Source organism: Cherax quadricarinatus, chromosome 11, assembly GCF_038502225.1.
Source record: "Cherax quadricarinatus isolate ZL_2023a chromosome 11, ASM3850222v1, whole genome shotgun sequence".
In the NCBI taxonomy this organism is placed as follows: domain Eukaryota; kingdom Metazoa; phylum Arthropoda; class Malacostraca; order Decapoda; family Parastacidae; genus Cherax; species Cherax quadricarinatus.
The window spans coordinates 27,776,664-27,801,152 of NC_091302.1; the positions used below are offsets into that span (position 1 = coordinate 27,776,664).

Below are 24,489 nucleotides of genomic sequence, written 5' to 3' on the forward strand. Positions count from 1 at the left end.
GCACGCCACGCTAGCAGAGTTAGTGAGTGAGTACCTGGCATTATACCTGACGGAGGAGGAGAGGGTCTGCCTCCTGCTTGAGGCATCAGACATCGTGGTGTACTCTGTACCGCAGCGCTGGAAGTTGTGTACAGGCTCCAGCGGTTGCTGGGCGCACTCCAGGCAGGGGAAGGCCCGTCTCACCACCCACTCGAGCACTGGGATTCTTCTGCACGCCGGCAGGGGCAGCCAGGGGCAGCAGGGAGAAAGAGAGAGAGACGCACACACGAGGCTAATTAAGGGAAGTGACGGTCGAGGGAGAGATAGGGAGAGAGAGAGAGAGGCAAACAGACAGACATGAACATTATATAGAGAGATGATTAGGGTAAGTGTAGTGTGCGCGTGGGAGGGAGAGAGAGAGAGAGAGAGAGAGAGAGAGAGAGAGAGAGAGAGAGAGAGAGAGAGAGAGAGAGAGAGAGAGAGAGAGAGACAGACAGACAGACAGACACACAGAGACAGAGAGACAGACAGAGAGAGAGGCAGAGACAGAGACAGAGGCAGACAGACAGACAGACAGACAGACAGACAGACAGACAGACAGACAGACAGACAGAGACAGACAGACAGAGAGAGAGAGAGAGAGAGAGAGAGAGAGAGAGAGAGAGAGAGAGAGAGAGAGAGAGAGAGAGAGAGAGAGAGAGAGAGAGAGAGAGAGAGAACGGGGGAGAGAGAGACACACACAGACAGAGACAAAAAGAGAGAGAGACAGGTAGGGAGGGAAAGGAGGGTGATTAAACGAGTGGATGAGGGTAACAAATACAAATAGCAAAATATAAAATATAACACAATGACTGATAAACCAAGGTGATAACATCGTGTAAGGTGAAGACAAATAACCTGGTCGATAAATACAAGAAAATAAGAGATGTGATAACAAGTGACAGGAAGCAAGGAAATAAGAGATGATGACAGGTGATAACAATGAAAGAAGAGATAACGAGTGATAAGCAAGAATGAGATAACAGATGATTACAAATAAGGAAAGAAATAATAGGTGATAATAAGGAAATTAATAAGAAATAATTGATGATAACAGGCAAGGGAATGAGATATGATAACATAACAATTTACCGTGAAATAAGAGACTAACATTCGATAACACAAACAAATAAGAGATGATATCATGTGATAAAATGCATGACAATGAATGATAACAGATGATAACATAAGACACACGGATCAAAGATAACATACAAGAGATAATATGAGATATCAGGTGATAACATGTAACAAAACTCAAGAAAATAGATGGTAACATACGAAATAGGGAACAAAGAAGAATGTATTATGATACACAAAGATCTATGTGATGATAACAGTTGATAACATACAGGGAGAATGGATAAAAGTAAGAGATAACATGGACGACAATAAGAGATGATAACGCACAAGGAAACAATAAGTGATCGATAACACATAAATAAAGGATGATAACTGGTGATAACAAATGATGCAGCTGATGACAGATGCAGTCTGTAAAGTTGTCTTAGTTGTCTTGAGTGTCAGACTGTTAGACTGTCAGTTAGTCAGTGTCAGAATGTCAGATAATCAGTGTCAGAAAATCAATACAGAGTGTCAGATTATCAGTCAGATAACCCGAGAGCTAGAGAGTCAGAAAATCAGAGTGTCAGATAATCAGAGAGCCAGTGTCGGATAATTATAAAATATAATCAGTGTCATCGATTTTTCTAATATTTTAACATTTTGTTCAATAATTCCCCAAATTACTAACATTTAAACATTAAATTAACACTACAAGTGTTAAAGGGATGTGCTGAAGGGCTCTTGATCCAAGGGCAGAATCATCATCACCACCGCTACCACCATCACTACAGTACAACCATTGTCACAGCATCACCACCATCACAGAACAATAACAATCATAGCACCACCACCACCACAACAACAACAACACTCGCACCACCACAACCACAGCACCACCACTACTGCCACAGCACCACCACTACTGCCACAGCACCACCACTACTGCCACAGCACTTCCACTAGCACAACACGACCACAGCACTACCACTAACCAAGTACAACCACTACCCCAGCACCCACAACTCTTCTTCACAGCACCTCCACCACAACTCCCATTCACAGCACCTCCACCACAACTCTTCATCACAGTACCTCCACCACAACTCCCCTTCACAGCACTTCCACCACAACACCCATGACAGCACCGCCACCACAGCACCATCACTACCATGGCACTACAACCTCCACAGCACCACCACCACCACCACAGCACCACCACCACTATAACCACCTTTTCCACACACTACCACTACAACAGTATCCCATCACCACACCATAACCACCACTACCATCATATACAGCATCACCACAGCCCCTCCAACTCCACGTAGCATCACCCCAGCACCACTATCACCACCAGTGCACCACTAATGCCCAGTGCCACCTCCACAGCATCAACACAACAGCAACGTCACCTCCACGTCATCACTAATATATCAACACCATCGTCACAGCAGAGTAAAGATTACCACAGCACCACTACTACAGCAACAATACTATCACAGCAGTACTACAACAATACAACCACTATTACGACACCATCACCACAGCACCCCGACAGCTCACTACCACCTCCACATCACCGTATTCAAAGCACCATCACAACAGCACCACCACCACAGTACTATCAAAACTACCACAACACCAAGCACCACCATCATCACAGCACCCATACCATCACTGAACCACAACCAGCACATCACCAGTTCTATCACAGCAGCACCACTACCACTACTCCATTACCACCTTCGCACCCGCACTGCAACAGAAACACCACCAAAGTCCCAGCACCGCCACCACCACACCATCATTATGTTACCGTCAACATCGCAGCACCACTACATTAGAACCACCACCATAACACTGCTAACACCTTAGCATCACTATGACCACAACACCACAGCACCAGCACCACAGCACCAACACCACAGCACCAACACCACAGCTCCACTACCAACACCAGAGCACCACCACCACAGCACCAACACCACAGCACTAACACCACAGCATCACCCCTACAGCACCAACACCACAGCACCAACACCACAGCACCAACACCACAGCACCAACACCACAGCACCATCCCTACAGCACCAACACCACAGCACCACCCCTACAGCACCAACACCACATCACCACCCCTACAGCACCAACACCTCAGCACCAATACCACAGCACCACCCATACAGCACCAACACCACAGCATCAATACCACAGCACCACCCATATAGCACCAACACCACAGCACCACCCCTACAACACCAACACCACAGCACCAATATCATAGCACCACCCATACAACACCAATACCACAACACCACCCCTACATCAACACCACAACACCAACACCACAGTACCATCACCACAGCAGCACCACAGCACCACCCCTACAGCACCAATACCACAGCACCAACACCATAGCACCACCCCTACAGCACCACCACCACAACACTAACAACACAGCACCAACACTACAGTACTAGCACCACTATACCAACAACACAGCATAAACACCACAGCACCGCCACCACAGCACCAACACAAAAGCGCCAACACCACAGCTTCACCACATTATCACCACAGCACCACCACTACAGCACCATCACCACAGCACCAACACAGCATCACCACTACCACAGCACCACCACCGCAGCACCTCCACTACAGCACCACCAGCGACTCTTCAAGGATTTAGTTTAATTCGAGTATTTTTCTCACATGTGACAGGCAATTATAACTCTTATTACATTTCTCAGAACGGCAGATTATGGCACTTAGTCTTAGATATCACGCACTTTATTAACTCATGTGAAGCCTATATGAATTTCTGATCTGCTAGAGGAGAAAGAGAGAGAGAGAGAGAGAGAGAGAGAGAGAGAGAGAGAGAGAGAGAGAGAGAGAGAGAGAGAGAGAGAGAGAGAGTGAGAGAGAGAGAGAGAGAGAGAGAGAGAGAGAGAGAGAGAGAGAGAGAGAGAGAGAGAGAGAGATAGAGAGAGAGAGCCTTTGTTGCCATTTTTAATAAATTGTAGAAAAGACTATGATTTTGTCACAAATGCTCAAGGTATTTGCAATATACTGATAACAATGTCTGTGTTTCTGATAATACCATTTAAATTTCCTGTGTGTTAAGCAATTATCATATAAGTATTTTTGTCACCATTAGTATATGAAATGATAATGATAAGCTATAATAGGTGACGATCATTCACGCGTCTTCGTGCGTCATCAGAAGCTATGCAATGTTGCAAGAATAGCCACAGGTAGACTGAGAGAAAATTTTCTCAGAAGGAAGGTAGTATGTTGACACTGGCTTGTCTCACTCAGAGTGGCAGTCAGGTACCGTCCCCATGTATCCTGTCCCCTCAACCTCCTCCCTCATCCTTCTCCATCGGTGTGGTGCATGATAGGTGAACATTACCTCCTATGCTGAATGTAATCGGAAGATCTCATGCACTCTACGCCCGTTTTCATATCTTGGACAAACCGGTAATCTACTGGAAACCACTTAACCCAACATCGGTATTCAGTGAGGAAGGGTTAGGTTTTCCACAATGTCAGTACTTGTAAGCACCCGCCGGGTTGGGCAACTGCTCAGATCATTGTACCCAATAGTTTCACCATAGAAAGAAATATAACTGAATTCTCGTTCTTCAAACATTATAGGAATATCATGCATAACTTAGGTCATTGGTTGTACAAACTCAACAACTATGTACCAGATCCTATTGTGCAGTCTTTAGTAAGATTATTATACAAAATCACAGGCTTGCTCATTTTGCAAGGGGCCTCATGAGAATTTAGTGACGTTAGACCACCATTCTCTGTACCTGTCCTGCACGTTTAGCCCGGCAACACATCCTGCCCATCGGTGTCGTCGTACACGGAGAGTTCTGGGAGGGTTAGCACCCCTTCGGGTGAGAGTATGCCCTTGTCGACTCTCAATTTCCCTGGTTTCGTTTCTGGGGATATACTATAATATGTAACCAATACTAGTAGGCCTATCAAGTTATAACTACAAGTTTAGGTGATTGCAGTCAATGATTGCAACTAGCTTTAGGTGGTTACAACCCAAGAGAGCTAAGCAGGTGGATCTATCACCACAAAGATCCTAGTGATAGGAGACTCTCAGGTTTTCCTAGAATTTATAGAGATACACAAGAGCAGGTGACACCAACTAGCACATACATAGACGACTGCAACTTTCATAGTAACACATACAAGTAGCTCAGGATAACGCCACGGGAATCCTAGTGACAGGAGACATTCAGGGTTCGTAGGATATCTAGAATCACAGGTGAATAGTTACATTAGATGGGATGTGTAAACAAGTCTTCATGTCGAGCAAGATGCAGAGGTCCTGAACGTCTATGATATTCTGTGATACAATAATCTGAATACTAAGGATAAAATCATGATTTTTTTTATTTTATAAGGAATATAAATACTAAGAAAGATTCAGGAATATTCAGGACTTTATGTGGAATATTCAAGATTCCAAGAAATAGTCATAATAAGTGATATAGGATGTCTATAGGCAGTATTTAAGAATGTATGAAGGTATTCCTCTTAACATGATCTAGAAATTTCTAGATCATGTTAATTTATAGAACGACTTTTTTTATTAATACAATGGTTTAATATACATTTTCAGTGTTTATATGTGTGGTCTCCGTGTAGGTAACGTAAACTCACTTGACACTTGAATAGATGCTGTAATTAGATGCAGCTGACTATGTATGTTTCCATATTATTCTGTAACTTACTTTCTGAAAACCTCGGAAGTCCCTTTTGAGGTTTCCACATGTGGGACGGGGGTGGAAGGGTTTGAGGGGAAAGGATGTATAGGGACGGTGCCTAATCACCATTCTCAGGGGGACAGGCAGGCGTCAACACGCTACCTTTCCTCTGAGAAAACTTCTCAATTTACGTATTCCTGAAATTTTGCATAGGTCCTGATGACGCAGGAAGACGTGTGAAAGATCTTGAGCTAAATATTTGCATCCCATATATATATATATATATATATATATATATATATATATATATATATATATATATATATATATATATATATATATATATATATATATATATATATATATATATATATACATATATTATATATATATATATATATATTATATATATATATATATATATATATATATATATATATATATATATATATATATATATATATATATATATATAGACACAATATGTGTGTGTGCATAATGCTGAAGAGGTAGGTACATCAGGGGTAAGATAGGTTGAATCAAGTGCAAGAATGGTCAGCCTTGGTATTCAGGTGCTTTTTGTGTTGATGCCAAAAAAATGTACATTGAGTTGAGCTTTGCCCTCCCTTCCAATTAACCCGGTTTTGTGCGATGATTTTTGAAGACGATAATAGACTCTGGACACCATCGTCTGATTTTACCATTCTCCTGCTATATCTGATGTTCATATTTCCAATTCTTAAGATGTTAGTGTGTGTTGCGGTGCATTAAGTGATCATTCCAGGTGTCGTCAACTCTGCAGGAGTATTTATATTTCTGTAAATGGGTTTGCAAATATCAAACTGTTTCACCTGCATATACAAGATCGCATTTACAACATGGAATGTTGTAAACTCTGCCTATACCTGAGTTCCTCACAGAGTGAAATGATCTATTTATTTCTTTAATAGTCTTCGTATTGAGGACTGCAATCCTCAGGTCAGCTGTCACAGTCTACCACCATTAACTTCACTGATAATGTACAAAACAAAAAGATGTTCTTTTGGGTAAAAAATATATTGCATAAACTAGTATTTTAAATTAGCACAAGGAGCACAGAATACTAGGACCTGACTGTCCGGCCACAGGTGCCGTATACTTCACCTGCACCTAGCTTCACCTTTGCCTACCCTTTCTTGCACCCGACGCCATCTGTTCTACTACACCGGATGTGTTTACCTTTTCAGCAATAATCCATACATATATACATGCATAAAAGACAATAGAACCGACGAGAGAGCAAACATTCATTTATGACAAAGTTTTGAGATCTTTTATAGTCGTCATCAGGTCTACAAATAAACATCCAAAATTACAAACGTCTATGATCAAGTGAAGAATCTTAAAATCTCCAGTCACGTGAAAAATAAATCTTGGGGGTCTCAGTCACGAAATATTTTGGTGTCTTCAGACACGTGAAAAGTCTTCGGGGGTCTTCAGTCAAATGCTGTCTTGGGGTCTTCAGTAATGTGAAAAATCTTGATATCTTTGTTCACGTGAAAATTGCTCTTATAATACATTAGGGTTAATATTTAATGTGCAAAATAAATAATGAGAGAGTTTTAGGGAGAGAGATGATGTTCCATGCAGTATTTATAAGCAGGCGTGCTTTAAGTGGCCCTGGGAATTTTAAAATGGAGTTTATCTTAGGCACATCGGTCATGCTAGAAATGTACAAATCGGTTATACAGTATACTCACTCATGCTAGATCTATACTATTATGGCATGCTAGAGATGTATTTCAAGGTCATGCAAGACATATACTTGATTATGCACTAGACACCTCCGAGATCCGTCGGCACTTGTGTGTGCCGGGTCCTGGCATGCATGAGTCTATCTCCTTCCATTATTGAGGGCGATTCAAGTGTTGGAAGTCAGAGATGTATGCAGAATATAGCTTATTATCTGCAGCTGCTCGAATGGCTAATCATGAGCTCCATCAAAAAATAATAAAAAAATTACATTGATAAATACTCAAAAAAAAATCATCCTTCTGCAACTGGCAGTGTAAAACTATTACGAAACATTAACCAAAATGTATATAATATTCAACAAAATAGAGACAATTAGAGTCGACTTAAAATGTGCATCTTGGAAAAATATGAATAAAATAATTCTAAAGCCTAGATGGACTTACTGTGGAGATCGTGACTGTAGTTTTTGTTGTGCTCCACTTTTGCCTTGTTTATGGAAGAAACGGGAATATGTAGAGGGGTAACTGTGTTACTAGTTTAGTGAGAGAAAACTGGCTGATGAGTACCTGTCAAGTTATTATCTGGGAAAAACAGGTGTATGTTGAAAGATATATATATATACATATATATATATATATATATATATATATATATATATATATATATATATATATATATATATATATATATATATATATATATAATTAAGGTTATTTAAGGTTAGTTTACAAAGGAAGTATACATCGAGAGGTGTGTTCCTTTCAGCGTATATATTCTGACAGGTTACCGTAATCCGTATGTTAGAGATTAAAACACTGTTGTCTGGTGGGAAAAGTTACCTTCCGTGCAGCCTAGTGAAAGCGATACGCTTAAACCCCATTAACCAACCAACCTTAAGGTTAGGATAGGTTGCTATTATATATATATATATATATATATATATATATATATATATATATATATATATATATATATATATATATATATATATATATATATATATATATATATATATATATATATATATATATATATATATATATATATATATATATATATGCAATAAGATCACAGTAAACAGGTGATTTCAGAATATGCAAAACAACCACTCTGAAAGAATAGAGAAATTCCAAGCGCTTTCGTGACTACTCACATTATCAAGGAACTATGAAAATAAAGCATCCAAGGAAGCTATATAAGGGGTCTGGCCAGCACCTCACTATCAGATCCCACAATGGTTAAACACCTGACGCGCGCCGACCCAACTTGGATAGGTCCTTTGCACAACTCACCCAAAAACTATTCTACCCAAGAAAATTTAAAAATTATTATTTGTCCAGTGTATTATTAAATTCTTCCCAAATTCTATTAATTATAAATGGATCTAATTTATATAAACCAAAGGAAATATTCATATTATTGTCAAAACTGCTTTTTATGAAACAAGATTCAATTATATTCCTGTCGACCATGGACTTGCTTAATACACTGGACAAATAATATTTTTTTAAATTTCTTGGGTAGAATAGTTTGTGGGTGAGTTGTGCAAAGGACCTATCCAAGTTGGGTCGGCGTGCGTCAGGTGTAAATTTAACCGTTGTGGGATCTGATAGTGAGGTGCTGGCCAGATCCCTTATATAGCTTCCTTGGATGCTTTATTTTCATAGTTCCTTGATAATGTGAGTAGTCACGGAAGCGCTTGGAATTTCTCTATTCTTTCAGAGTGGTTGTTTTGCATATATATATATATATATATATATATATATATATATATATATATATATATATATATATATATATATATATATATATATATATATATATATATATATATATATATATATATATATATATATATATATATATATATATTATATATATATATATATATATATATATATATATATATATATATATATATAATATTATAAAAATGTTAAAATAACATTAATTTATTCTACTTTTTTCTCCACTTAGAGGAGGATGAAAATGAATATTTACGTAATTCTTTTAATTCCTCAAATCAGTATTTTATACGCTGAGGTGTATGTATTAATGTATGTTTGCTGGGACCCTAATCCTGTTTTAACGATTAAAGTATTTTTGACTGTCTGTAAACGACGAAGAGCCTTCATGACCTTCGTGTTGTCAGGGTTTTAAACCACATTAACCGGCTAACCTACTTTATTTCCTCTTAAAAATAGTTTATTAATATATCAGCCTTACAGTACTTAGTAACCATCATCAGAATTAATGATCTACAATTAAAATTATGAAATTACAAATTAAATATAAAATCATTTCCATCGTTTCAGTTAAATGTAGTAACAAAATTTAGGGAAATTTTCAGAGTAGTCATGCTAATCCATCGATTATGTATGTCTCACTGGAATCAAGTGACTCTATAAAGGGACGGGAATGGAGGAAAGCGATGCTTTTCATACAAGGAACTGGAGCTGCCCTTCCCTTCCTGGGATCAAATCTGATTACTTCTGGTTCCTTAGAGCCAGAACTGGCCAACCTTTTTTTTTTTTTTAGAGTCGGTACCCTGAATGTGGATAATTTTCAGAAAAAAATCTTTCATGCACTCTAGCGCATGATTAACACGCGAAATTATTTACAAACATTATCTCTACGTCCACAGCATGACTCGAACCTACAAACTCCGCATCGGAGTGCACAGTACTTTATCCACAGACGCCAGACACCTCTTGGTGAGGTTATAGGATACAGGGATACATGTCTCGGCTTATGTAATAGGTTACATATCCAGTGTGAGATTATAGAATACAAGGGATTCATCTTTTGGATAATGAAGCGACCGAAACAGATTTATTATGGTAAGTAATAACCCATTTGGAGACCGAAACTTGGTATTAGTCTTCAAATGGTTTGAATACTTCAATCTCTAACTGGAGTCCTCTTCTTTCTGTTGAAGAAGATTCCAGATGGGGTAGAACCGGATTAACTGACTGTATGTGGTTTACTTAGCATCGGAAACTGCTCATTACAATTTTGTTGATTAAGTATCTAGTACGAATGTGTCACTTTTTGTTATATCTCGTTATAGTTATTTGCCTGATGTTAAAAAAAGACTCAACGTAATTACTTCCTTATGTTAGTTAATGTTGCGAAGCCCTTCATCCATGTTTACCTGGAGTTTACCTGGAGAGAGTTCCGGGGGTCAACGCCCCCGCGGCCCGGTCTGTGACCGGGTTCCAGTTATGCGTAATATGATCTTCAACTATATCCAGAATTTTTTGTATATCAAATTACATTAATTTTATGGGTGTTTTGAGTGTTCATATATAACATGAACAGTAAATCTCTTGAAAAAATTAACTGGTTATGAGTCACGAGACGACTCATTAATTAGAAAGTTAAAAAAAAAAATCTCTTGTGCATTGCTCTATCTTGGCTTTTGTCACTCTCTGGTTACGTTAATTTGAACGAAAATATTGAAATGATTTCTCTGCCTCTGCCATTTTAGTGCTATTGTGATTATTTTTTGTGCGCACGTGCACAAGAATATGATATATATATATTTACATATATTAACAGTAAAGGTTCCACGTTGGAAATGAATCATCAATATGAAAAGTTGGACGAATGATGTGGCAAACACCATCTTAGTGGACTTCCAATTTCTTTATTATTAACAGATCGGATGTAACAGCATTCATCTTTAGAATCTAAAATTACAATAAAAATAATGTACAATTTAATGACATTTAAAATTCTAATTAAAATTTAAATCTGAAATATTATACGAAGTAATATTAGAAGTATGTTCAAATAGTTAAGGGTTAACATCAACACATTTAAGATGTGACTACCTAATAACAATTTTGAAGCCTAATTAAATTTTTAAATGGGTAAAATAAACAAAGAGTAACGTTATATAAAATTCCTTAAATATACAAACTAAACAGTCTTGCTATTATACCGACATAAAAGATTTTTTGGACTAAATTCTGAAAAGTATATTAATATTACTATAGTTAAAATCTATAATATTACTTTGTTAAATATTTCAGTTACAGTTTTAATTATAATTCTATATGTTTTTTTTATGGAGAGGAGTGCAATGGACAACTGAAGTAGCAGCAGCAGCAATACACACAGCAAGAGGTATTCTTGAGCTTCCCCAGCACTCGGGCTTAATGCCCAAAGCTGGGGTGTGGCTCCAAAAGGATCCTGTAGTGCTTACTGCCTTTGCACCTCCTGACATCGTTTGCTGCTATGCAGCTGCCACACCCTTCGAGCCCGGTATGGATGGGGTTTGTGAAAGCCCAGGGTGACTAGCTTCTCCCTCCGAGCCCTGTGGGGGCGGGGAATGGGGCTAGGCCTGGGGACAACTGGTCCTAAAAGACGATGAGATACTTGTATCTCCTCCCATGGCAGACAATAGTCTGAGACATTCCCTCGACAGAGCCAAGACCGGGCCATCTCTTGGAAAAGGCCAGGGCAGGGCGATTTTACCGGCGAATCTACAACATTTAAATGTTTTAAAACTGCATATTATTTTCATTGTAAATTTAGCCTCTGAAGATGGATAATGTTACATCAGAAACCTTAATAATTAAGAAATTGTATGTCCATTAAGATGGTGTTTGCCACAGCCTTGGCCCTACGTAAAGTAGGACCCACAGAGGCAGAGTGACCTAAAAAGAAAAATGATAGTTTCTCTTTTCAAAATTAGTAATGAGTATAACAAATAATATATAGCAAAAATATCATGAAAACAAGAAAATCGAAGTATGTTTTCCTGCTATGTGATAAACAGTTTTATTCTATATGTGTCAGAGGGTAACTGTGTGCGCCAGAAGAGCGACTATGTGTATATGTGAGAGTGATAGTGAGAGCCACGGGCCGAAGATAAAACATGTATATATTAGAGGTTATAAAGTAAGTTAAGAACCGGAGATCAGCTAGTACACAATATGTGTTTGAGGGTAATTGTGACGGCCACGAGCTAAAGATTAGTTTGTTGATCATGTGTTTCTCAGGGAATAATGGTGTGGGCCAGGAACTAGAGACCAGCAAATACAGCAAGTGTGTGTGTGTGTGTGTGTATCAGAGTTCTTCGTGTGGGCCAGGAGCTGTAGATCATTTAGTGTAATTCTTATTGAGACAGGAGAGGCTGCAGTTGGCGACCATAGTATTTCATAGACATTTTAATTAAATAGGCATAACCATTCTAATGCGACGTTTCAGCCGTAATGGAGTTGCCTCAAATCAAATACGAAGAAATTCTCAAAAAACAGTACTTATAAAGTATTCAAATTTTCTAGGCCAGATCAGTTGGCGGAGAGATTAGTAGCGACATAGGTAAGGTGCTTACAGTGAGGCAGGCTTAGCATCGAGTCTACGTGTTTCGTGTCTTTTGTGGTGATCCTGGATGAGAAAGATAGTGGCTGTTTCGTCATCCAAAGGCATTTCCAAACTATGTAAGCTGTGCTTTTCCCTTAATTCCATGAAGTGGGAGTGTAGGTTATGATGGATATCTCATTCGTTGTTGATGTTGCCCATTCTGCATGAATATTTGAGTTTCTGAAGATGTATCTGCAAATCTCTGGATTTCTTGTTAACATAAAATTTATTACATCATCTCCATATGATTATTTAAACTCTAGCCATCCCTAAGATTTTATCTAAATTTCAAGTTTTGGACAATTCCTTATTGGGTTTTGTGGTGAGACTTGTTACTTTCATGCTGGCAATTGTGACTGCAGTTTGTACAGTGAGGAGAATCAGCAATGAGTCGGCCACATTTTCGTTTTTCGGGTTGCACATGTGTAAGAATTTGAGTTTACAGAAGTGGTTAAGATGGAATGCAAACTTCAGAGTGGGGAAAATAAAAAAAAATATATCACTGCGAATCCTGAACACATAGAGAAGTAAATTTCTGATTAAGCCTCTTTTTGGTTTTAATGTCATGAAGAAATAATGAAATAATTGAAATAAGCAAGAGATCTAGGAAAGGTAAGGGATCATCCTTCTCTTCTTTCAAGGTTGGGAAGTTCGATCATGTTAAGGTGATCATAACAGGGTGTCGGGAGATGACCTCGAAACAGTCTTACTCTAAGTGTTCCAGATACATGTACTAGTAGCGAGCTCACATTCTTCTGGCGCTTCTGTCTGTAGATATTCTTTCCCAAAGAGAATAGCATGAACCTGACATATATTTTAATGAGTTTTATGAAGTCTTACGTAGGAAGAGGAAGACTCAGATCTGCAGTGATGAAATTACTCCATCATTTCAGATCTTCGAGATACCTTAGGGTGTGTCGAAGCAACTTCTGTTTACCTCAGTGAAACCAGAATATTAACCATTTGTTTGCTTTATAAAAGGGTTCCTGAGAGTTCAGCAGCAACTCAGTAATATCAATTAGATAAAAAAGGCCATCATATTTTGCAGACATTTTTTCTTTTCTAAATTAATTAAATTTGAAGCAACAAGGAAAAGAGAAGAAACTGTTTCGAAACAATATAACATTTGAAAAATCATTGCTTCTGTGGCAACCGGAATTCACGTTGAATGCCCGACTTACTACATGTTGCTGACACTACTGAAACATATTGAATATAACAGCGTCACCAAAGAAAGTGTTAACAAAATTATACTTATGTCTCTACCAATTTTGATCACTATTTTCTAGAAGAGAAGTTTAAGTTTAGAAGGAAAAATCACATTTTTTTTTGAAATATCCGAATCTATCGCAGGGATGAATCTGACACCTTAACCGGAAAATAATTTTCTCCTTCTCTGTTTAAAACGGAAGCAATTCATCGACTTCATCATCATACTGGACCAGTATGTCAAAAGACATGACCCTAAAGTAAGAAGATCAATATAGTGTTGCTTCCTTCTTTCATGTTAAGTGCGTCAAGCTGGGCTCTCCACTCTGATAAGGTTAAAAGCGAAGAGGGGGAACCTGGGTCAACAGAACATGGAAATTAGATTTTGCAGGAATAATAAGCGACAGGCAGGTTCACTAGTTACACCCAGCAGGTACATCTCAAATTAATTTATCTCTTTGTTTGCTGCATATATAAATAAGAAAATAAGTTTCGTTAATTTAATGCTGCATGACTTGACTCTGAGTGAAGCCAGACTAAATTAATTAGTATACCCGTTGTTTTGGTTTAGATACCACGTCAAAATAATGTTTAGAATGAACTCAGCAATAAGGTAGCGAGGGAATGTGATACGAATGCAGTGGTTCGTAGGAAAAAAGATTCAAGAACACGGCTTTGTAATATGAAGTTTATCATTGTGGTGTGATAAAGCCTCATTGTCAGTCATAAAGCCTCAATGTTGTGTGATAAAGCCCCACCGTGAGTGATAAAGCCTCACTGTGAGTGATAAAGCCTCACTGTGAGTGATAAAGCCTTGTGGGTGATAAACCTCACTGTTGTGTAAAGTCATTCAGCATCAGATTTACCAGATTGTTAAAACTCCCTTAGCTGGGAGGTAAGGAGCGGGGCGGGGGGGGGGGCGGGGCGGGGGGGGGGGGGCGGGGCGGGGCGGGGTGGGGGGGGGGGGCGGGGGTGGGGCGGGGGGGGCGGGTCGGGGGGGGCGGGTGGGGCGGGGGGGGCGGGTCGGGGGGGGCTACGAGCAACTCCCATTTATCCCTATAAGAAGTGCCACATTTTTTATATACTTTCAATTTGTAAGATTTAATCTAGAAGCCTCCATAGGCTAATGTACTATACGCTTCTACTTACATGTATTTAAGCTAAGTTAGAATTAGACAGATTAGCTTAGTAACTACACTACTTCTCCTAACCTACAATTATGGGCAGTAGGCACTTATACCAGCAGTTTGAGTGCCCTGACCAGCCAGCCGGCTGTGCCTACCCTCAGTCACTAAAACCCACAGTGAGAACAGAGTAACCTTCCCTAACTTCCTTGATGGAAAATACTATTCAGTAACACACTATGACCCGAATTAGAGACATTTCACCGCAATAAAGGATATCTCGTTAGCGTACTAGACGGTATCACCTGAGATACCTGTCTGAGTCACCAACAGAGATCTACAGTGTAATCATCAAAACACACTGCCCATGTAAGAACAGAGGTACTTAATTAATTCAAGCAACTGCGAATGGGGTGGCAGGTTTCTAGTCTGGATTCCACACATGACTGGACAGGGATCGCTAACTTAACCAGTCAGAATCCACAAACATTTTCTATTCTACACGACTGTGATGATAAAGCCTCACTGTGGTGTGATTAAGCCATACTGGGAATATTAAAGTCACACAGTGAGTGTTAAAGTCCAACTGTGAGTGATAAAGCCTTCCTGTGAGTGATAAAGCCTAAATGTGAGTGATAAAGCCTTCCTGTGAGTGATAAAGCCTAAATGTGAGTGATAAAGCCTTCCTGTGAGTGATAAAGCCTTCCTGTGAGTGATAAAGCCTTCCTGTGAGTGATAAAGCCTAAATGTGAGTGATAAAGCCTTCCTGTGAGTGATAAAGCCTTCCTGTGAGTGATAAAGCCTTCCTGTGAGTGATAAAGCCTTCCTGTGAGTGATAAGGCCTTCCTGTGAGTGATAAAGCCTTCCTGTGAGTGATAAAGCCTTCCTGTGAGTGATAAAGCCTTCCTGTGAGTGATAAAGCCTTCCTGTGAGTGATAAAGCCTTCCTGTGAGTGATAAAGCCTTCCTGTGAGTGATAAAGCCTTCCTGTGAGTGATAAAGCCTTCCTGTGAGTGATAAAGCCTTCCTGTGAGTGATAAAGCCTTCCTGTGAGTGATAAAGCCTTCCTGTGAGTGATAAAGCCTTCCTGTGAGTGATAAAGCCTTCCTGTGAGTGATAAAGCCTTCCTGTGAGTGATAAAGCCTTCCTGTGAGTGATAAAGCCTTCCTGTGAGTGATAAAGCCTTCCTGTGAGTGATAAAGCCTTCCTGTGAGTGATAAACCCCTCAAGGAAGGTTCCTTGATGTTGGTGAGGGGCTCTTGATTTAGGGAATTGGATCTGTGCTCCAGTTCCCCGAATTAAGCCTGAATGCCTTCCACATCCCCCCCCCAGGCGCTGTATAATCCTCCGGGTTTAGCGCTTCCCCCTTGATTATAATAATAATAATGTGAGTGATAAAGCCTTCCTGTGAGTGATAAAGCCTTCCTGTGAGTGATAAAGCCTTCCTGTGAGTGATAAAGCCTTCCTGTGAGTGATAAAGCCTTCCTGTGAGTGATAAAGCCTTCCTGTGAGTGATAAAGCCTTCCTGTGAGTGATAAAGCCTTCCTGTGAGTGATAAAGCCTTCCTGTGAGTGATAAGGCCTTCCTGTGAGTGATAAAGCCTTCCTGTGAGTGATAAAGCCTTCCTGTGAGTGATAAGGCCTTCCTGTGAGTGATAAAGCCTTCCTGTGAGTGATAAAGCCTTCCTGTGAGTGATAAAGCCTTCCTGTGAGTGATAAAGCCTTCCTGTGAGTGATAAAGCCTTCCTGTGAGTGATAAAGCCTTCCTGTGAGTGATAAAGCCTTCCTGTGAGTGATAAGGCCTTCCTGTGAGTGATAAAGCCTTCCTGTGAGTGATAAAGCCTTCCTGTGAGTGATAAAGCCTTCCTGTGAGTGATAAAGCCTTCCTGTGAGTGATAAAGCCTTCCTGTGAGTGATAAAGCCTTCCTGTGAGTGATAAAGCCTTCCTGTGAGTGATAAAGCCTTCCTGTGAGTGATAAAGCCTTCCTGTGAGTGATAAAGCCTTCCTGTGAGTGATAAAGCCTTCCTGTGAGTGATAAAGCCTTCCTGTGAGTGATAAAGCCTTCCTGTGAGTGATAAAGCCTTCCTGTGAGTGATAAAGCCTAAATACTGGTGACAGAGTCCAGTGTGAGTGTTAAAGTTTCACTATGAATGATAAAGCTCCACTGTGAGTGATAAAGCTTCACTGTTAGAGACAAAGCCTCACTGTAGGTGATAAAGCTTCACTGTTAGAGACAAAGCCTCACTGTAGGTGATAAAGCTTCACTGTTAGAGACAAAGCCTCACTGTAGGTGATAAAGCTTCACTGTTAGAGACAAAGCCTCACTGTAGGTGATAAAGCTTCACTGTTAGAGACAAAGCCTCACTGTAGGTGATAAAGCTTCACTGTTAGAGACAAAGCCTCACTGTAGGTGATAAAGCTTCACTGTTAGAGACAAAGCCTCACTGTAGGTGATAAAGCTTCACTGTTAGAGACAAAGCCTCACTGTAGGTGATAAAGCTTCACTGTTAGAGACAAAGCCTCACTGTAGGTGATAAAGCTTCACTGTTAGAGACAAAGCCTCACTGTAGGTGATAAAGCTTCACTGTTAGAGACAAAGGCTCACTGTAGGTGATAAAGCTTCACTGTTAGAGACAAAGCCTCACTGTAGGTGATAAAGCTTCACTGTTAGAGACAAAGCCTCACTGTAGGTGATAAAGCTTCACTGTTAGAGACAAAGCCTCACTGTAGGTGATAAAGCTTCACTGTTAGAGACAAAGCCTCACTGTAGGTGATAAAGCTTCACTGTTAGAGACAAAGCCTCACTGTAGGTGATAAAGCTTCACTGTTAGAGACAAAGCCTCACTGTAGGTGATAAAGCTTCACTGTTAGAGACAAAGCCTCACTGTAGGTGATAAAGCTTCACTGTTAGAGACAAAGCCTCACTGTAGGTGATAAAGCTTCACTGTTAGAGACAAAACCTCACTGTAGGTGATAAAGCTTCACTGTTAGAGACAAAGCCTCACTGTAGGTGATAAAGCTTCACTGTTAGAGACAAAGCCTCACTGTAGGTGATAAAGCTTCACTGTTAGAGACAAAGCCTCACTGTAGGTGATAAAGCTTCACTGTTAGAGACAAAGCCTCACTGTAGGTGATAAAGCTTCACTGTTAGAGACAAAACCTCACTGTAGGTGATAAAGCTTCACTGTTAGAGACAAAGCCTCACTGTAGGTGATAAAGCTTCACTGTTAGAGACAAAGCCTCACTGTAGGTGATAAAGCTTCACTGTTAGAGACAAAGCCTCACTGTAGGTGATAAAGCTTCACTGTTAGAGACAAAACCTCACTGTAGGTGATAAAGCTTCACTGTGTGATACGTGATAAAACACCACTAAAAGTGATAAGCACCCACTTTAGGTGATAAAGTTCCAATGTGGGCGATAAAGCCCCACAGTACGGATAAAGCTCCAATATAGGGGATAAAGCCCAACAGTACTGATGAAGCTCCACTGTGTAACAAAGTTCCACTATTGGTGATAAAGCTTCACTGTGTGACAGCTCCTCTATAGGTGATGAGGCTCCACTGTTTGATAAAGCTCCGCTGTAGGTGATAAAGCACCACTGTAGGTGATAAAGCACCACTGTAGGTGATAAAGCTCCACTGTAGGAGATAAAGCCTACTGTTCGTGATAAAGCACCACTATAGGTGATAAAACACTACTGCAGGCGATAAAGCTCCATTGTAGGTGATAATGATCCACTCTCCGTGATAAAGCACCACAAAACATGACAAAGCTCCAGGACTACCGAAGGTGATGAACCATCACTGTAGGTGATAAGCTCCATTGTCGGTGAGAAATCACTACTGTATATGATAAAGCACCACTATAGGTGATAAAGCACCAATGTAGACGATAAAGTTCACTGTAGGTGATAAAGCTCCACTGTAGGCGGTAAACCTCCATTATAGATGATACAGCACAAATTTAGACGATAAAGCTCTCATGTAGGTGACAGAGCACCATTGTAGGTGATGTAACTACACTGTAGGTGATAAAGCTCCACTTTAAGTGATAAAGCCTCACTGTAGTTGATAAAGATCAACTGTAGATGATAATGCACAACAGTGTGATAATGCACCACTGTAGATAATAAAGCACCACTGCGTGATAACGCTTCACTGTGTGATGAAGTCTAACTGTAGGTGATAAAACTCGACTGTGGGTGATAAAGCTCCACTGTAGGTGATAAAGCACCCCTATAGCTCATAAAGCTCCTTTGTAGGAGACAAATTACCACTGTAGCTGGTGAACCCTCAGTGTAGGTGATAAAGTTCCACTTTAGGTGATAAAGCTCTACTGTGTGATAAAACTTCATTGTAGGAGATAATGGCTCACTGCATGTGATAGCACCACTGTGTAATAAAGCCTCACTATAGGTGATAAAGCCCCACTGAGTGATGAAGCATTACTGTTGGTGATAAATCTCCACTGTAGGTAATAGAGCACTCCTTTGGTGATAAAGCTCCACTGTAGATGTTTAAGCTCCACATTGGGTGATAAAACCCCACTGTAGGTGATGAAGCTCCACTGTAGGGGATAAAGCTCCACTGTAGGTGATAAAGCTCCACCGTGGGTGGAACGTCGTAAAGCAAATTGAGGTATTTACTCTTTAAAAAAAATATAGCAAGAACTGTTACTGCTGAGCGTTTTAGGAGTTATCTTCAAGGATCAGTATCACAACAAAACTAATAAACCTCTGCAATAACCTCGCCTTAAGACCCCAGATTAACTAATCTTCCACACTGGAAAATACCCTGTACCTTTTATATAAGAAAAGTGAGGACCTGGTGCCAGACATGAGTGTCGAAGGCATATTCGTGGTTAAGACCCGCAAGCACAGTGGCCTGGGACAGAGAAAGTCAATCATGAGTACAAATTCAATTAATTTTAAATCAATAAAGACAACAAATGGGATGAAATATATCGTGACCTTAATGAAATGCGCTGGGAATTCGAGGTGACTACCATGGATCTAAAGCAGTTTCTTGTGAACTCCGTGTTCATCAAAAATAACTAGAACCTACTGTCTCGGGCCTTAGGTATTCAATGGAGACTTGAGCTTCTATACAGTGTCATCCTACAGTCATTAATGCGACATGACGTAAGTAAATCCCTGGTGTTTGGCATGTTATTTGCTCTAGCTGGCACTCAACTGAACCGGTGCTCCAACAAGGTACTTAGTGATCCCAGATTTTTTAATACTGCGCACACCAAGTGTTAAGACCCATTCTATACTAACCAGGTATCTCAGGCCAATTATGAAAAATGTGGAGGCAGGAAAAATTAAACGTAGATCTACGTGTGGGCAGTTTAAGGGTTAATATCCACTGATATTGTTCCACTTCACAAAAGTGGCAGTACTGGAATTGCGAAAAATTACAAGCCAATTGAGCTAAATTCACACATCCGAATCTTTGAACGGGTACCATCTCATGGAATCGCAACAATTCCACAATCCTGGAAAACATGGGTATTGAGCAGGTCACTCCTGCCTATCACAATTGCTATTCTAATTCTGACAAGGTATAGGATGCACAGGACAGCAAACTAAATTTTGATGCAGTGTGCACAAATTTTGCAAAAGCCTTTGACAAGTGTGTCCAGTGTGATAGCTCACAAAATGAATAGGAGAGAACTAACTAGAAAATTGCGCAGATGGATATTTAACCTAACGAATAGAAATCTCTCTAGTAGTAAACACAATGAAGTAATGAAAAACTCTGTTCCTCAAGGCACAATATAGTACATGACCTTTCTCTGGTTCTCAGTCTCACATCTGACGTAGACAAGGACATAAATCATAGCAGATAACACTATTTGCTGATTAGACTAGAATCCCTAAGAGATTGACGTCCGTAGAAGACAGGACATCCTCAAGCGGATATAAACATATATATATATATATATATATATATATATATATATATATATATATATATATATATATATATATATATATATATATATATATATATATATATCAAGCCTTCCAGTTGGCCTCAGACAGCAATATGATGCTCAGAGAGGACAAGTTTTTGTTTCTACGCTGTGGAAGAATATAAATAAAGACGGTGTACAGGGCAAATTAAATTTATTCAGTTCAACGAAACTTCTACGTGCAAGACTTGGGAAAAGTGATGTCAGAAAATCTCTCATTCCAGTACTAAACAATATTGTCTTCGTTACTGTTCTATGCAAGAGATCCTGGGTTAAGGGTAGTAATCTTCAAGTCACTTATTCTCTCCAGTCTAGAATTCTGAGGCAGACTAACAGCGTCCCCATCATGGCAGGTGAGACTGCTGAGATTGAAAATGTATAGAGAACTTTCACTGCCAGTATATATTCAGTCAAATGTCAGTACTTTTCCCAGTACTGAAGTCCTTTAAACTGTATGTATGACTAGTTAATGCTCCAAGTCAGGCCGAAACGTCGTCAAAAGTTTCTTTCTCTTATGTGCTGGTTATTCGTGAATTGTTCCAGTCACAGTATTATGCTTTTTCATTCTTTCTCTATTCCTTGGAACGTAGGCGAGAAAGATCCTTAATGATGTAGACCTGGAAATCCTAGAGAAGTCGATCCCAAACCTGCACAACGAAATCACTCCGAATGAAAGCAAGAAACCTGGCAGACGGTATAAAGCATCTCTAATAAAAAGCAGAAACGTTCGAGCACACTAAGAGAGCACTCGATATCTCCACGACTTTTCAAATTCTCCTTCTGTGGATAAGGAAAATTACCAACAACCTCTGGCTGTTTTAAAGGAGGAACTTAATGACGTTCTTCAAATCTCTCCTTGATCATCTCGGATGTTGATCGTGCGTTAGCCTGCATGCCGCCAGTAGAAACAGCCTTGTAAATTAGATTTTGTTCTACCAAGAAGCTTATTCTGGGACCGGACCCCAGGAGCACTGACCCTTATAAACACTGTTCAGGAGTTTTTCCAGATATCCTGTGCTCATCATGTCTATGAATTACCAACTGAAGATCAGTTAGTATATGTACGGAAAAGACGATTATGAGGACCAGGAGCTAGAAGCCAGTTTCAAGAACATGCGTGTGTCAGGGGTGATGATGTGGGTCAAGAGTTAGAGAGCAGTTAATACAACATGTGTGTGTGTGTGTGTGTGTGTGTGTGTGTGTGTTGATCACCACTCTCTGTACATCAGTGTTGCTCTGCTGAATGTGTCTCCAGTGCTATGAAAAATGTTTTTTTCATTACGCTCAGATATCAGGAATTTTATCGAAAATAAAAATGCGTGTACAAAACATACCAAATTACATTATATAAAACGTAAATTCGTTTTTGAAAAGCATACTACACCTGTGTGTTAGTATATTACTTGATGTAAGCTGACTCAACTAATTGAGTGTTCTACATACAGGGTTAACAAGCTTATAGCACTTTTTCAAAGTGTTCATTCCTCAGACTGTCAAGACTGAGAGTGAGTGTGTTGGTGCTACCATAACGCTTGGTTGATGATGATTTCATGGTTGTTACTCCACCCTTGCTTGTTAGTTAACTTCTAGTGTGTGAATGTTCTACTAACAAAATAAACACCATCCTCTCCTTCACTTCTTTTACTGAACTTTTTTAGTAATTTCATTAGGCACGTACCATTGAGTGTCATCAGGTAAGAACCATTAATAATCTAAACTAGTCTCTTAATTAAAAACAAATGCTATAAAAAATCGAACGTTCATTAAAACTTGTCATGAAGTGAAGCAAAGGAAAATAATAATAATAATAATAATAATAATATATAACCATTTTTTTTAATTAATATTGTTAAAGGTCAGACTTGGAAAAAATTTAAAAGAGGGATTAGTTGGAAAAAATACACGTGTTTAAAAATATTATGACACACGTGTCTGTATACATTATCACACATGTTGGTATACATCACACACGTGTTAGTTTACAACCTCATGTACGTGATAGTAAACAACTTTACTCACACATATTTGTATATATCATCACGCATGTGTTTGAATACTGCATCAGAAAAAAACACACACACTCACAAACACACACGTGTTTATATAACATCAGAGGCACGTGTCTGTACATAACGTCACAGACACGTGTTTGTATACAGCATCATACACTCATGTTTGTATAAAACATCACACACACGTGTCTGTATATAACATCACACACAAGTATCTGCACATAACATCAGACAAACATATCTCTCTGTATAACATCACACACATAATTATCTGTGCATAATATCAGACACACATCTCTCTACATAACATCACACACACACAAACATCTCTCTATATAACATCCCACACATCTCTGCATATAACAACACACAGACATCTCTGTATACAACATCACAACAGAAAAGATTATCCTTGAAAGCGGTATATATCATGGTGTACAAATCTACTAGGTCATGTTAGGAAAAAAAGGTAGAACAAAGACTTTTAATTAGTTTTTTAATTGATAAGTATTAGTATAATTAGGAAAGCAAGCGTTATTGGGGTCTTTTAAAGGTTGTCCTACATTGCTTACTACACGGAGTGGCAGGGTAAAGGGGAAGGACGTGTAAGAGGGGCTTCATGCGTTTATAGTACTGTAGAGGGGTTAAGGGAATACACAGGAGGACAAAGGTACACTAGGGGTGCAAATAGAGGTGAAGGGTGCACAAGGTTAGGGCTGACACATGTTTCAACTTCAAGTATCTCACCAAACCTGAACTGCTTTGAAAACGGCGGTATAATAATAATAATAATAATAATAATAATAATAATAATAATAATAATAATAATAATAATAATAATAATAATAATAATAATAATAATAATGAGAATAATAATAATAATAATAATAATAATAATAATAATAATAATAATAATAATAATAATAATAATGATAATAATAATAATAATAATAATAGTAATAATAATAATAATAATAATAATAATAATAATAATAATAATAATGAGAATAATAATAATAATAATAATAATAATAATAATAATAATAATACATGTATTGAGAATAATAATAATAATAATAATAATAATAATAATAATAATAATAATAATAATAATAATAATAATAATGAAATAGAAATTAAACATCAGTAATCAAAGGAGTGAAAACAATGTTAAAGAGCCAAAAGGCTCATGCCAGATTATAATAACTTTAAAAGCAAATTACGTCCATAATTTCTCAACCA

General features: G+C 38.9%; 1 protein-coding gene across 1 annotated transcript in view; it reads right to left on the minus strand.

Annotated features, from left to right (window-relative positions):
• Window positions 1-24,489, minus strand: part of LOC128687531 (cardioacceleratory peptide receptor-like) — a 376,200-nt gene that overhangs the window by 44,833 nt on the left and 306,878 nt on the right. Inside the window, exon 9 of the mRNA XM_070083861.1 lies at window positions 47-208. Coding sequence (XP_069939962.1) covers window positions 47-208 — 162 coding nt within the window. The remainder of the gene's footprint in view (window positions 1-46; window positions 209-24,489) is intronic.